This window comes from Marmota monax, unplaced genomic scaffold, assembly GCF_021218885.2.
Source record: "Marmota monax isolate L192 unplaced genomic scaffold, Marmota_monax_Labrador192_F-V1.1 WCK01_AAM20220418_F8-fsc00149, whole genome shotgun sequence".
NCBI lineage: Eukaryota > Metazoa > Chordata > Mammalia > Rodentia > Sciuridae > Marmota > Marmota monax.
Window position 1 is genome coordinate 1,941,871 of NW_026693170.1, and position 14,633 is coordinate 1,956,503.

The 14,633-nt window shown below is 56.5% G+C and overlaps 2 protein-coding genes across 2 annotated transcripts; one reads left to right on the forward strand and one right to left on the reverse strand.

Moving 5' to 3' along the window:
- The first annotated feature begins 3 nt into the window (after positions 1-3).
- On the forward strand, positions 4-12,218 carry Ercc1 (ERCC excision repair 1, endonuclease non-catalytic subunit). The gene is made up of 10 exons (XM_046455611.2): positions 4-152; positions 610-721; positions 1,077-1,292; positions 5,083-5,186; positions 5,980-6,079; positions 7,172-7,248; positions 10,017-10,116; positions 11,352-11,423; positions 11,613-11,681; positions 12,124-12,218. Exons 2-10 carry the CDS (start codon positions 617-619, stop codon positions 12,175-12,177), a joined length of 897 nt encoding a protein of 298 aa, XP_046311567.1. The 5' UTR covers positions 4-152; positions 610-616; the 3' UTR covers positions 12,178-12,218.
- On the reverse strand, positions 12,067-14,484 carry Polr1g (RNA polymerase I subunit G). The gene is made up of 3 exons (XM_046455610.1): positions 14,310-14,484; positions 13,853-13,991; positions 12,067-13,711 (listed from the first exon to the last, which is right to left on the reverse strand). The coding sequence occupies exons 1-3, from the start codon at positions 14,329-14,331 to the stop codon at positions 12,319-12,321; spliced, it is 1,554 nt and encodes a 517-aa protein (XP_046311566.1). The 5' UTR covers positions 14,332-14,484; the 3' UTR covers positions 12,067-12,318.
- Between the last annotated feature and the right edge of the window lie 149 nt (positions 14,485-14,633).

Below are 14,633 nucleotides of genomic sequence, written 5' to 3' on the forward strand. Positions count from 1 at the left end.
TGCCCCTCTCTATGCTCTCCCGTGGGGAGCAGTGAGACGGACCGAGGGCCAGAGAGGCCGGAAGTGCGGCAAACTGGGGCCGCGCTGGTCGCATTGGCGGTGGGTCGCCTCGTTCCCCCGCCGTCTTTCCCTTTGGGCTCTGGGGCGAGCAGGTGAGTGGGTCCTCGTGGTGCTGAGACCCCAGGTAGGGGCGAGAGGGGCTGGAGGTGGAGGCCGCAGGTGGTGATTGGCAGCCGCAGAGGCCAACCTTTGCAATGTCTGCGACCCACCTAAAGGCGGCGTAGAGCGTCCAGGTGCGAGCCTTGGGTGCCGGCCCAACGGCCCGCGGAGACAGCGGGGCGGGGCGCAAGGGGCCCGGGTGGCGAGGGGCGGGGCGAAGGAGTCCGGGGACCGAAGGGGGCGGGGCGAGCAGAAGGCGGGTGGGCGGCGGCGCCCTTGGGGCGGGGCATTCTGCAACCTAGGGCTGTGGATATTTGGTACTTGACGTTTTGGGACACTGGAATTTTAGGGGGTGAGGGTGGGCGGCTGTGAATGGGGGTCCCTGCTGGGAAGGTGCTAATACAGATGCCAATGTCTCAGTTGCTCCTGCTGCCACATCTTCCCTTTCAGGCTCCTGATGGAACCAGGGAAGGACGAGCAGGGGGTGCCGCAGCCTGCAGGGCCACCCACAAGGAAAAAATTTGTAATCCCGCTGGACGAAGATGAGGTCCCTCCTGCAGGGGTAGGACGAGGAGATGGGGGACGCCTGGGAATGGGAGTGGTGCTGGAAGGGATCTGTGGGGCCACACTGTGGATTAGGTGTGGGGGTCTAGATGGCCTTGGGGAAACAGCCCTTTGTCCTGGGCAAGTCTCAGTTTCCCCGATCTGTAAGATGACAGAGCAGTTCTAAGAGGGAGCCAAGGCAGAGGCCAATAACTGGCAGCTAGCAGGTGGCCCCTTCATGTTTTATGTGGTCCAAACCCTATTTTTGCAAGAAGGAATTTGTGGCTGATAGGCCAACCCGTAGGACAGGGAGGGACCCACAGGGGTTCAGTGTTCCCTCCCTGGCCCCTGGTGACCCCCTTTCCTCCCCACAGGCCAAACCCTTGTTCAGATCCACACGGAACCTTCCTGCTGTGGAGACCTCTGCCCAGGAAGCCCCTCAGACCTATGCTGAGTATGCCATCTCACGGCCCCCAGGAGGGGCTGGAGCCCCGGGCCCCACCGGGTCAGAACCCCTGGCTGGAGAGACCCCCAACCAGGCCCTGAAACCAGGAACAAAGTCCAACAGCATCATTGTGAGCCCCCGGCAGGTGAGGAGGGAGACGGAGATTTCTGGGGGGAAAGCCGGTGATAGGATGGCCCCGGTGGTGGCAGAGTTCTAGCTACTTTGTTTCAGCAGCCTGTTCATTCATTCATTCACCAGCTCTGTGTGTTGAGGGTGGCCAACTCTGCTTGCTGGGGTTGTGACTGTGTATGTGCAGCTCTGTTTCTGTCCCCAGGTTTGCTCATTGAGCCAGGCATGGTGGTGCACAGCCTGTAATCCCAGCAGTTTGGGAGGCTGAGGCAGGAGGATCAGGAGTTCAAAGCCAGCCTCAGCAACAGTGAGGCGCTAAGCAACTCAATGAGACCCTGCTTTTAAATAAAATATAAAAAAGGGCTGGGGATGTGGCTCAGTGGTTGAGTGCCCCTGGGTTCAATCCCTGGTACCCCCCCCCAAAAAAAAAAAAAGTATTAAAGGAGCACAGGCCTGAATTTGAATCCCTTTTCTGCCATGCAATAGCTGTGTGACCCTGGGCGAGTAACTCCACCCATCTGGTGCCTTTAAATGGGAATAGGGCACAGAGATGGAATCCATGCACAGAGATGCACAGAAAGTTAGGAATGCTACTTTCTGCTCTGGGGATGGAGTGGTGGGAACGGAATAGGGAAAGTCTTTGCCACTGTTAGAGCCAGTGTACTTGGCAGGGAGAGTGGCTTGGGTACAGGTGATAACAGGACCCAAGCACTCACCACTTTTGTCACCAGAAAAATGACATCTGACTCACAATGAGATACTACTCTCCACCTACCAAGAAGGCTGTCACCGAAATGATGGACAAGCTGGGTGCCATGGTGCAGGCCTGTGGATCCCAGAAACTCAGGAGGTTATGGCAGGAGGATTGCAAGTTGGAGGCCAGCCTGGGCACCCTAGGGAGACCCTGTCTCAAAAAAAAAAGCTACGGATGTGGCACAGGAGTTATTGCTCTGGGGTTCAATCACCAATAACAAATGTAAATAAATAAGTAAAAAATAAAAAGGGCTGGGATGTAGCTCAGTGGTAAAGCACCTGTGGTCCAATCTCCATACCACACACACAAAAAAGTCAACTGTAGAGCTGTCACATGACCCAGTGATTCTGCTTCTCGGTACGTCCACATAAAAACCCAGACACAAGTATCCATGGTGGTGTCGTTCACAACAGCCAGCAAGGGAAGCCATCCAGATACCCTCCACTTGGTTCTTTTCTTTTTTTTTGTTTTTTTGTCCTGGGGTTTGAACTCAGGGGCACTACACCACTGAGCCACATCCCCAGCCCTATTTTGTATTTTATTTAGAGACAGGGTCTCGCTGAGTTGCTTTGAACTCGAGATCCTCCTGTCTTAGCCTCCCCTGTCACTGGGATTACAGGCATGTGCCACCAAGTCATGTGCAACATGACATTTCTGACACCAGATATCTGGAGGTTTCCCGGACAACAGGCAGTTCTCACGGGGACACCAACTGGGTGTCCTAAGGGTTAACTCAGTTCAGCCACTACCTCCTTGGAGACAGCATCAGATCCCACAGGTGCGGGGCCCAGGCCCAGGCCCCGGCCCCACCCTAACCTGCCTGACAAATAAATCAGAAGTTCCCTCGACCCCCTCCTTAGGTTCAATTAATTTACCCAAGCAGATCACAGATCTCAGAGAAATAATTTTTGTTTACTGGTTTATTTATTTTTTAAACATTTTATTAGTACCATATTCCTTTTTTTTTTTTAATTTTTTTTTGTAATGTTAGATGGACAGAGTGCCTTGATTTTATTTGTTCATTTATATGTGGTGCTAAGGATTGAACCCAGTGCCTCACACATGCCAGGCGAGCGTTCTGCCACTGAGCCACAGCCCAGCCCCAGTTTACGGGTTTCTTAATGAGGAATATGGGAGAGGACCTAGGACCTAGGTGGATACCTGGATGAAGAGGTGCACGGGGCTGAGAAGGCAGGATGGACTCGCAGCCTCCCTGTGCTCTGAACACCACCCTCTGCAGCCATCAGGAAGCTCCCTGGTCCCGGTCCTTTGAAGGCCTAGGGGGCCTCACTGCACAGGCACGATGGGTGAGGTCACTGGCCACTGCTGATCACCTCTGCTCTCAGCCCTCTCCATCCCCTGAGTGGGGGTGGGGCTGAAAACCCCAGCCCTCTAGTCCCTGATTGGCTGCCTGGCCACCATCCCCCATGCTGGGGCCAGGAGGGGCCACCCAAGCACCTCATTGAAAACAAGATGCTCCCAATTCCCAGGAATTAGGAAGGATTTAGAGCTCCGTGTCAGATGTTATCACTCCGGAAATTCCAAAGGTCTTAGGAGCTCGGTAGAGTCAGGAATCCAGGTCAGAGACCAAATGTCAGAACAAAAGTCTCTCTCAGTGCCCTGTCTGCGAGGACTTCAGGAGCTGCAGGACTGGACTCAGGGACAGAGACCAAACACAGATCTCTTTTTTCCTTCCTTTCTCTTTCTTTGTCGTACTAGGAGTTGAGCCCAGGGACACTGTACCACTGAGCTCCACCTCCAGCCCTTTTTATTTTGAGACAGGGATTTGGCAAGTTGCTTGCCAGGGCTGGTCTCCAACGTGTGATCCTCCTGCCTCAGCCTCCTGAGTAGCTGGGATACAGACATGCGCCACCCCACCTGGTCCAAGCACATATTTTTATCAGGTCACGGCATAAGACCATGTGGCCCTCATAGGCTCTTGATCTCTCCTGGTCCTTGCAGCATTCTCAACACTGAGACCCGTGCCAGGTGCCCACTCCGTGAGTAGGTTTTAAATGGATTAATTAGGATTAGGATTTATCTTAATCAGAGAATTTCAGTCTTGGGCTGTAGCCCGTGTAAAGTGTGAGGGGCGTTGGGAGAGAAGGGCCTGACACTGAGCAGTTGCCAGTCTGTGTGGAGGGTGTCAGGCCATGGGGAGGAGCTTGGGCTTCCTCCTAAGGGTACTGGGGAGCCACGGTGGGGTTTGGAGTGGGAAAAAGGGAGAGGCAGATCTGTGGAACGCTTGCCTGACCTGTGAGAAGCTCTGGGTTTGATCCCCAGCACCACAAGGGTCTCTCTAGCTGCCATTTGAAGGGTAGTCAGGAGGGAGCAATACTCGTGGGAGCCCAGAAGGGGCAAGGTGGGGACCTGGGCAGGGGCTGTGCAGGAGAGGGGGGGGGACATTCATGAGGGATGTTAGAAGGTACAGGTCCCACCTGAGTCGGGGACAGAGAAGCATCCAGGACAAGCCTCCATCTCTGCACAGTATGGCTGTCTCAGATGAGGGCAGGAGGAGGGGCAGGTGTGGATGAGGCTGAGGTGGATGTCCAAGGGCCCCTGTCCTGCAGGCCATGGGACACATGGATTGAGGCTAGAGACAGACTGTGGGCCCTTTAGTAAAGGCCACTAGCTGAGATGCAAGCTTATAAGCCTCCTGCTCAGGAGGCTGAGGCAGGAGGATCTCAGCTTTGAGGCCAGCCTCAGAAACTTAGCAAGGACCTGTCTCAAAGTAAAAAAGAATTTAAAAGGGGCTGGGGGTGTAGCTCAGTGGTAGAGGGCTTGCCTAGTATGGGGGGGGGGGCCCTGGTTCCATGCACATTACTGCAAAAGAAAATAAATGAATGGTTGCAGGCAGGCCGACCTGCCCAGGCTGGGGAGGAGGAGAGTTGTGGGGGGAGGTGGGGAGGTGGTAAAGACCCAGGTGTGAGGTGTGAGGTGGAGGCAGGTGGAGGGTGGAGGAGGGGGAAGAGGTGGCAGAGGGACCCTGCCTGGCCGCTGGCCCTGGTCCAGGGTCATCCTGTGGACGGCTCTTGCTCTTCCTCCCTCCCAGAGGGGCAACCCCGTGCTGAAGTTCGTGCGCAATGTGCCCTGGGAATTTGGTGAAGTCGTCCCCGACTACGTGCTGGGCCAGAGCACCTGTGCCCTCTTCCTCAGGTGAGCTCCGGGGCTTGGGGCACTGGCTGCCCTTCAGGGAGGGCTGCCCGGGAGGCCTGGAGTGTTGTGACCTAGCATTCTGGGCCATTCCACAGGAGACCTCTGCTCAGTCCTGCTGGCCCTGGGCCTAGTGTGGCCCTGTGTCGGGGGAAGGAGTCCTGGCTTGGGGGGGCCCAGAGCAGAGAGAGCAGGGCCTGGACCCCTGGTCTGAGGCTGGGCCTGGGGCCCTGGGCATGAGGGAGGAGGGCTAAGGCCTGAATTCCTGGGTCTGAGGGAGGAAGGTCAGGGTCACTCATGTCCCAGACATACCTGGCGAGGTGACAAGAGATGGATTTCTCTAAGCTCTATCTCAGTTAAACAAGTTCCCCTTCCAGCCTGGGCCCCTCTGCGGATGGATAGACAGAGGAGATGAAACTCCCTGATCCTGTCCTCCCTGCAGGCTGGAGGGTGACAGGTGCTGGGGACGATGGCTCTAGTCCTAGGTGGAGAAGCCCACTTCTATCCGTGCTCTGCTGCCAGCTGGGTAGCATCCCCTGGCCCTGTGCATGTACTCTGGGGTGCCTGCTCCTGTCCTCCTGAAGCCCAGGTTTCCTCCCTGCTCAGTGAAGAAGCCAGGGGTCCAGCTGCCAGGAAGCCACGGCCAGGCTGCCGTCCTTGACACTCGCCTTCTTTGCAAGCCACTTATGCTGCGCTCATGGTGCCTGGTTTCCAGGCCACGGGGCAAGGAGTGCAGAAGGGGTTTCTGGGTTCTCAGGGAGACAGGCCCCAACCCACCATCTCCCCACCCTGCCAGCCTCCGCTACCACAACCTCCACCCAGACTACATCCATGAGCGACTGCAGAGCCTGGGGAAGACCTTCGCCTTGCGCATCCTGCTGGTCCAGGTGGACGTGGTAAGCAGGGTCACACGCCTCACCCTCCCCTACTGTGAAATAGGTGGTTTCGAGCCTCACCATTATGAAGTGGACTGTTGAATCTTTTCCAAGAAGAAAGGCACGTTAAAACCTCAGTAAGGCCGGGAGTGATGGTGTGTGCCTGTAATCCCAGCAGCTCCGGAGGCTGAGGCAGGAGGATTGCAAGTTCAAAGCCAGCCTCAGCATCTTAGTGAAGCCCTAACCAACATAGTGAGACTCTTAAAATGAAAAATAAAAAGGGCTGGGGATGTGGCTCAGTGGTTAAGCGCCCCTGGGTTCAATCCCCAAGGAGCGCTCAGTGAGGAACCATTTTTCATATCTGAGATTGACGCAGGTTACTAATACCCTGTGTTGGCAGAGAGGTGGGACCATAAGATGATCTGTCTCCTTCACACCCCATCAGCCAGTCCCAGACCTCTGCCTCCTAAATATCTCAAGTCTACTTAGTCCTCTGTCCCTGCAGTCCTTACCCCAATCTAGTCCCTGGTCTCCTGCCTGGGTCCCTGTCCCTGCCTCCTTCCTGGTTTTATGGCCTCAGTCTTGACCCTTCCTGTCCTTACAGTGGCCAGAGAGGTCTTCCTAAAGAATACACCCCAGGTCAATGCTCCCTCCCTGCACTCTTCCCCACGGCTCCCGGGTCCCCAGGGCCTCTCCGTAGCCCTGAGGCCTTGCACCACCACTGGTCCCCAGCCCTCCAGGCTCGCCTGCAAGCTCCCCTTCGCCACCTCCTCCTCAGTACATCCCCAACAGAGCGCGTCTGAGTTCTCCCACCCTCTCCCCTCCTTTCTGTGCCTGGATTTCCCATCCTGCCGCCTGTGCTTCCTTTTCCCAGCCTCCTCCTCCTCCAGGAAGCCACTCATGACCACTCCAGGTCCTCATTCTCTGGGGACAGGTCTGTAGGGCGGAGCCCTGTGAGTCGCTGCTGGGTCCTAGTGCTGCCCAGCGCAGGGTCAGCACCCTGTGGGGGCTTGGAGGGTGAGTGAAAGGCTCTCCCCACCTTGAGCTCTGTGTGTCCAGACGGGAAGTCCCGCTTTCTGCCAGCTCCCTGATCCTGACTTTCTTCTCCGCCAGAAAGATCCCCAGCAGGCCCTCAAGGAACTGGCCAAGATGTGCATCTTGGCCGACTGCACTCTGATCCTGGCCTGGAGGTGAGACTGGGCCCCGCTCCCCTCCCCCACCTCCCTGCCACTCAGCCTTCCCTCCTTGTCCCTGGACACCCTGTGTGAGCCTGGTCCAGGCACTGCCTCCCTCTGGGCCTCGGTATCCTCAGCTGTGCACCGAGGTCCTCACTTCTCTCTTGGGGAGGTGCGGGCGCAGCCTGATGTGGGTCCCATGCTCTGGATAGCGTTAGGTCTCTGAGTTAGACGTGAAATGTGGCCTGGGCACCTAAAGACCATTTACATTAGCTTTCCAATGGGAAAATGGATCCCTTCCTCACACCATAAGCAGAATTAAACCCTAAAAATGAGTTTTATAGCTCTTTTTCTCTGTGTGGCGTTGAGGATGGAACCAGGGTCTCATGCAAGCACATGGAGTCGCTCCTTCCAACCCTGTAGCTTTAAACTCAAAAAGAAAAACTACAATAAAAATGTTATGATTCTTTTTTTTGGTACTGGGGATTAATCCCAGCAGCACTTAACCACTGAGCCGCAGCCCTGTTTTATTTAGACAGAGTCTCACTGAGTTGCTTAGAGCTTCACTAAGTTGCTGAGGCTGCCCTTGAACTTTCATCCTCCTGCCTCAGCCTCCCTAGCCACTGGGATTACAGGCCTGTGCCACTATGTGATGAATTCGTGATAGCCCAGGAGCCACTGTGAAGTCCCTAGTCTACCTCAGGGTTTGTTCTTTTCTTGTGCATTCTGTAGGATTAGACAAAGTTTTTTCATCCTGTTAAACCTACAGAATTTCCCATAAGAGAATGTCCCCAAATTGGAGCCTTTTGGATACCAGTGAAAGCACAGAGTGAATTGTCCAAAGCATTTCTTGGGGGACTTGCAGAGTGGCCTGCAGCAGGCCCTGGAGATGGACGTTGACAGCCAGAGGCTCTGGGTGGGGGAGTGTGTCCACAGCCAGGGCTCACGGCTGCCCTGATGAGGGCCTGAGGCTCTGGCTCAGGTCGGGGCCAGTTTCTTTCAGTGTTTTTGAGGCAACAACATCAACACCCTTATCTGCACCTGGGAATGTTCCAGGCCTTCTGCTGTCAGGTCACAGAGGTCAAGGCTTTCTGTGATCTTCGGTCAGGACACAGCAGGATGGTATGTGATACCTCCGTGTCCTTCCTGGGTGTATCATTAGATGGACTCACTGCCCTAGAATGCCTGTGTCCACCTGTCCATCCCTCCCTTCCCCCACCCACCCCTGGCATTCTCGGATCTTGTTACAGTCTGTTGGCCCAGTGCCTGTGGCTGGGCTCCTGTGGCCTCTGTAGCCTTCCTTCCCTCAGCGACAGATACCTGTGGCTCCTTCACGTCTTGCTGGTGTTTTCAGCTCCCTTCTTTCTGTTTCTGTTTTTGCTGTGCTGGAGAGAACCAGCGGCTCCTGTTGCCAGGTGCTGCTCCACCTGCCTTCCCATCCTTCCCGTTTTCTCTGGATTACTTAAAATACCTGATACAATGTAAATGCTGTGTAAATAGTTGTTTACATAAAATTCTATTGTTTAGGGATTATGGCAAGGACAAAACAGTCCGCACATGCTCGGTACAGAGGCCGGCATGGCGGGGGGCCCAGATGCGCAGAGCACATCCCAAGGAACTGTGGTGGCTCCTGAGGCCACTGCACTACTCACTGCTGTTTCAAAGGGCGGGGGAAAAAAAAAAGGCCAGCCTTTCCTGGTGCTCAGAACCCTGAGTTACTCTGCCCTGCCCACGGGACCCTTTTTATCAATTTTAAAAGCAGTGTTTCAGGCTGGGCTGCAGCCCCAGTGCAGAGCCCTCGCCCAGCCTGAGGGAGTCTGGATTCTGTCTCCAGCGCCACAAAAGCAAACAAAGCTCTTCAAAAGCTCATTTTCCTCTGTGTCAGGAAGCTGAATGTTTAGTAGGCTGTCTTCATGCTGCACTTGAGAAAATAAACTCAGTTTCCTGATTCCCTCCCTCTCATGCCAGCAAAAGGCAGAGCAGAATGCCAGCCTTCCTTCCAAAAGACTAATATTTCTTTTTCTTTCTTTTTTTTTTGCACTAGAGACTGAACTCAGGGGCACTTCACCACCGAGCCACATCCCCAGCCTTTTTATTTTTTTATTTTGAGACAGGGTCTTGCTAAGTTGCTGAGGCTGGGATCGAACTTGCTATCCTCCTGCCTCAGCCTCCTGAGCCACTGGGAGTAAAGGCGTGCACCACTGCACCCACTAAGAGCAAACATTTCTTTTTTTTCAAATATATTTTTTAGTTGTAGTTGGACACAATACCTTTATTTTATTTATTTTTATGTGGTGCTGAGGATTGAACCCAGCGTGTCTCACATGCTAGGCAAACGCTCTACCGCTGAGCCCAACCCCAGCCAACATTTCTTAAACAGGCTTCTAAGAGCCAGGCCCTGATGGTGGACATGGCAGTGACTTCTTTTATCATTACAGTCTATCACCCAACTTTACAGATGAGGAAACAGAGGTCCACAGAGATAAAATCACTGGCCTAAGGTCACCCAGGTTGGAAGTGAGGCCTGAGCCCGGCCTGAGCGCAGCCTGAGCCCCAGCCTGTTGGGCTTCCAGGCTCTAGCCCTGAGTCAGAGGAGAACCACAGAGATCCCCAGATCCAGCAGGGATTCTGGCCAGGGCCATGGGCCATGGGGGAGCTGAGAACTTCCATTTTTGCATATGTTAGCGTTTGGAATTTACAGCATTAGCAATCACGACTGTGAAATGGAGCCCATCTAGAACATGATGGCCCTCACTTGGCTGATGTGTGTCCTGTCACCTCAGCCCCGAGGAGGCCGGGCGCTACCTGGAGACCTACAAAGCCTACGAGCAGAAGCCTGCAGACCTTCTGATGGAGAAGCTGGAACAGAACTTTGTGTCTCGGGTGAGGCCTCCCTCCCTCCCTCCCTCCAGGCACCTCCCATGCCTGCCTGGGTCTCCCTGCAGCTCCTGGGTGGCCAAACTTCAGTTCTGGTCCCAAGGCGAGTCCATCTGGGCTCTCCCTCCCTACCCTGTCCCCCTCTGCCTTCCCACCCAACAGCTCCCAGCGTGGTCTTCTAAGCGTAACACTGACCCTGTTCTCCCCAGCTCCCAACCCTGCTATGGCTCCCCAGTGCCCTGAGGGAAAGCCCGGCCTTGCAGTGCTGTGCAGGGCCTGTGTCCTCCCGGGCCTTCCTCATCCCTCTGAGCTTCCATATTGTTCCCTCCACCCAGTAACCTGCCTCATCCCATCGGGCATCCCAGCTCGGATGTTCCCTCCTCCAGGAAGCCCTCCCCAACCCCAGCCAGCAGAGGTTCTCCCTGTGCTCCCGTCCCAGGTCCCAGGCCTGCCCACCTATCTCCCCACTGGACTTCAGCCCAGGAGGGCAGGGCTGGAGGTGACTCCAAGCCTGTCCTGTCCCCAGCACCCCCCAGCACTCAGTAGACACTCAGGGAGTATTTGCTCAGTGGACTGTCAACTCTGGGTTCCAGTGAGGGACCCTGCCACTGGTGCCTTCCCTGGAGGTCCTCCTCGGAAGAAGTGACAGCAGAAGGGCCTGGGTCAGTTGGATCCTGCTGGCCACAGCTCCAGCATCCCAGCCTCCTCCTCCAAGCCTGCACAGCAGTTCCAAACCCATCTCCTGAAGCAGGGAGGAAGTGACTTCCCCAGGTCCCACAGCTAGGGACTGGCAGGGCTGGGGTCTGAACCAGGGCAGCAGCCAGTACACCCAGGCACGCGGCTGTCACGGTGCTGGGGTGGGGCAGCATCTAAGCTGCACCCCAATCCATGTCCACAGACACCGGAGTCTTCTGGGTATTCCTGGGAATCTAATTTGCCCCAAAATGGAGGCCAGAGCGGTCAGCTCCCTTACCCTGGCTCATGCAGGGACAGGTGGTGGTGGACTGGTTTTGTACCCTGGGCGGAACCAACTCCTTCAGATAAGCAGGATTGATCTCACGTGTCCCACACCCTTGGCTAGTTGGGATCACTCTGATATGGCCTTTTAATCAGTCCTCCCCCAGAAAAAAAAAAAAACATGTATTGAGAGCCTCTTGAACAGTAGACAGTCTGGGGACCCAGCAGTGGCCCAGCCCTGCCCTCCGAGCTGTCTTACTGGGCTTTCTGCTGCTTCCTTCCAGGTCACTGAATGTCTGACCACCGTGAAGTCAGTCAACAAGACGGACAGTCAGACCCTCTTGGCCACTTTTGGAGTAAGGACCAGCTGCCCTGCTCTGCCAGGCGCTTCCCCTCCTTCCCTTTCCTAAGAAGCCCACACCCTGCTGCATCCCAGTCCCCTGCATTCCTCGCGTCCCCCCAGCAGCACCCAAGGCCCTTCACCAGCTGGGCCAGGGTGGGGTCCAGTGTTCACCTGCCCTGACCCCTTGCCTCCACCCTCCCAGTCCCTGGAACAGCTCATGTCTGCATCACGGGAAGACCTGGCCTTGTGTCCAGGCCTGGGCCCCCAGAAGGTAAGTGTGCTGGGAAGGGACTTGAGGGGAGGGACCCTACACCAACCAGACCTCGGATCCCAGTGTTCAAAAGTCTCCAGAGGCCCAGCAACCATCTGCCTGTACTTATTTTAATTTTTTAAGTTGTAGATGGACAGAGTACCTTTATTTCTTTATTTATTTTCATGTGGTCCTGAGGATGGAACCCAGGGCCCCACACATGGTAGGCAAGCGCTCTACCACTGAGCCCCAGCCCCCACCTGCCTGTGTTGCAGATGGCGAGACCTGTCCAAGGGGATGGGGACTAGCTGAGCCTCGCACAGCCAGTCTAGGGGACAATCCAGATGGGCTGCTTCCCTCCCATCTCCCCGACCCTGCAGGCTGGGAGAAAAAGCCAACACCTCACTCCAGCAGCAAACACGTGGCCCCTTTAATGAGTGGTTCCTTTCGCTCCCCACCCCAGGCCCGCAGGCTGTTTGACGTCCTACATGAGCCCTTCCTCAAAGTGCCCCGATGAACAGCTGCCACCTCCAGCGTGACAATAAAGCATTCTCTGGGGCCAGGCTCCTGCTGGGTTGCTGGGGCAGGTTCGGGATTCGCCTGGGGTCTGGGTTCCTCGCTTTGCTCACCTTCTGATGCCCTGGGTGGTTTTGGTTCCTCAGTTTCCCTGGGGGAGGGCCACAGGCTCCTGCTGAGGCTTCCTCTTGTGCTTCTTCTTCTTTTCTGGTCCTGTGGGAGCCGCCTCCCTGGGCTCCAGATTCAGCAGTGGCCCTGGAATCTCCTCCTGGGGCACCCCCTCTGGCATCTCGCCGCCTTCCTGACCCCGCGGTTTCTTCCAGGTCAGTCCTGGTGCTGCGCTGACCTCAGGCTCCACTGTCCCCCATGGTGGCTCAGTCATCTCGGTCTCTGGCTCTGTCATTTTGTGCCCCTTTTCTCTCTTCTTCTTTTTGGTAGATGCTGGAGCTACTTGAGGCTCAAGGTCACCTGGCAGCTCAGACTCTGCCACCTCTGTCGCCAGCTCCAGCATCACACTTTGCCACTTTTCTTTCTTCTTTCTCTTCTTGGAGGACACCAGAGCTGCCTCGGCCTGAGGCCTGTCGTCGTCACCTGGCAGCTCAGGCTCTGCTTTCTGGGGACAGAGCACCAGAGGCGGCCTCTCTGGCTCCCCAGCCTCAGCCTCCGACTCCGCCCCTGCGCTCTGCCTCTTTTCTTTCTTCTTCTTTTTGGGGGGCAGTGGGACGGCTTCCTCCTGCAGCTCCACCTTCACCTGTGGCTGAGGCTCGGCCACCGTCCCCTCCACCAGCTCCACTCCTGCCTCTTTTTTCCTCTTCCTCTTCCTGCCTGGGGAAGGGGCTGCCTCTTCAGGAGGCTCTGTTTTCACCGCCAGCTCTGGCTCGGCCATCTGTCCTTCTGGTTCTGGCATCCCGACCTGTGGGTCAACTGCTTCGGCCCCTTTGGGCTTCTTCCTCTTCTTCGTGGTGGGTGGGACTAGGACTCCCAGAGGCCCCAGCAGCTCAGCTGTGGGCTCTATCATTGCAGGCTCCACCACCTCTGTTGGCAGCTTTTTCTTCTTCTTCTTCCCAACATCTACTTTGAGGGACCTCAGAGTTGGGTCCACCTCCAGGGCCTCATACCCATTCACTGCCTCCCGGGAGGCCTCGGCCTCTGGCATCTGCTTCTTTTTCTTCCTCTTCCCCAACACAGGTGGCTTCGGTGCCAGAGTTGACCCAGGCCCTGTGACTGGTGGTTGCCCCCCAAAGGCGCAGAATCGAGGCCTCAGGCCAGGGGGGATCTGTGGTGGGGGGTTCATTGGGATGGGGTGCAGAGGGGTCCCTGATAGGGATTTTTGGGGACTCTCAAAGATCCTTAGGCTGCCCTGGGGGGTCGGGGCACAAGTAAGTCCACCGCCTGCATGGGCTGAAGGAGCCAGCAGGGTTGCTTCTCCTGCCCGGGGACCGCTGCTGCTGAGGACCTGATAGCGCAGCCGCTGTCCTGCCAACTTGCCCTTCACTGTCTGGGAGCCAGAGAGAGGCACCAGCCGCCCGTTGAGGCTGAGGGGAGAAAGGGAGGGGAGAACCTTGGTCAGATCTGTTTGTAAGTCACTGGATTCCTCAGAAATGCCCCTCCAAACACCCTCCAAGTGCAGCCTCTGGAGTGGGGAGTCTTCCCGGGAGGTGGGTGGGACCACTCACCATTCTGGAGCAAAGTTTGCAGGGGCCTGGATAAGCCACAGCTGGGTATCTGGGCCAGACAGCTCCTCCAAGGAGAAACGGGGTTCTGAGGCTGGGGGTATCGCTGTGTAATCGGGGGGACAAGAGAACGGAGCAGCACCTGCGGGAAGAGAGGAAACGGGGATCAGTCGACATCCAATCCTGAAGGCCGCCCACCAATCCATTAGTCCCAACCTCCTGAGCGTCCTGTTCCCTCCCCGTCAATCCCGTGCCCACCTCTTCTCCAGGGGCGTCCCCACACCACCCCTGGGGGCGCCCTTCTTTCCACGGGTATTCCCCCCAGTATTCGCCGTCCACATCCTGGCGCCCTCGTTGGAAGGTTCGCTCTCCCCGTCTCCGGGATGCCCCGTTTTTCGCCAGAACTTTCCCGGGCACCCCTTTCTCCCCGCCCCCAGCCCCGGTCCACACGCCCGCTCACCGGCGGACGGGGTCGCCGCCATCCCGAGCCCCCGGCGGAGCGCAGACCCAGCAGCCGACTTTGAGCGGACCCCGCCGCCGACCACGTGGCTCAAAGTGGGCGGGGCCTCTTCCCGAAGTGCCCAAGTGGCGTGGGAGCGTGGGGGGTGTCGCTCGGCGCCCGTTTGCTCCGTTGGGCAGAAATGAGGGACGTTTCAACGTGTATAGAGCAGACCAGCAAGGAATGACTATATTACCAAAATCTCCAGAAAGAAGGTGGTTCACTGGGCCGCGGGAGTCAGTGCCGCGCCAAGTCTCGGCCAGCCTCCCCCACACTATCTCAGAT

Coding starts and splice junctions, on each gene's coding strand:
- Polr1g (XM_046455610.1), bottom strand. CDS start 14,331: ATGGCGGCGACCCCGTCCGCCG. Junction 13,992..14,309: donor GGCGGCGACCCCGTCCGCCG/GTGAGCGGGCGT, acceptor CTCTTCCCGCAG/GTGCTGCTCCGTTCTCTTGT. Junction 13,712..13,852: donor GCAAACTTTGCTCCAGAATG/GTGAGTGGTCCC, acceptor TTCTCCCCTCAG/CCTCAACGGGCGGCTGGTGC.
- Ercc1 (XM_046455611.2), top strand. CDS start 617: ATGGAACCAGGGAAGGACGAGCAGGGGGTGCCGCAGCCTGCAGGGCCA. Junction 6,080..7,171: donor TGCTGGTCCAGGTGGACGTG/GTAAGCAGGGTC, acceptor CTTCTCCGCCAG/AAAGATCCCCAGCAGGCCCT. Junction 10,117..11,351: donor AACAGAACTTTGTGTCTCGG/GTGAGGCCTCCC, acceptor GCTTCCTTCCAG/GTCACTGAATGTCTGACCAC.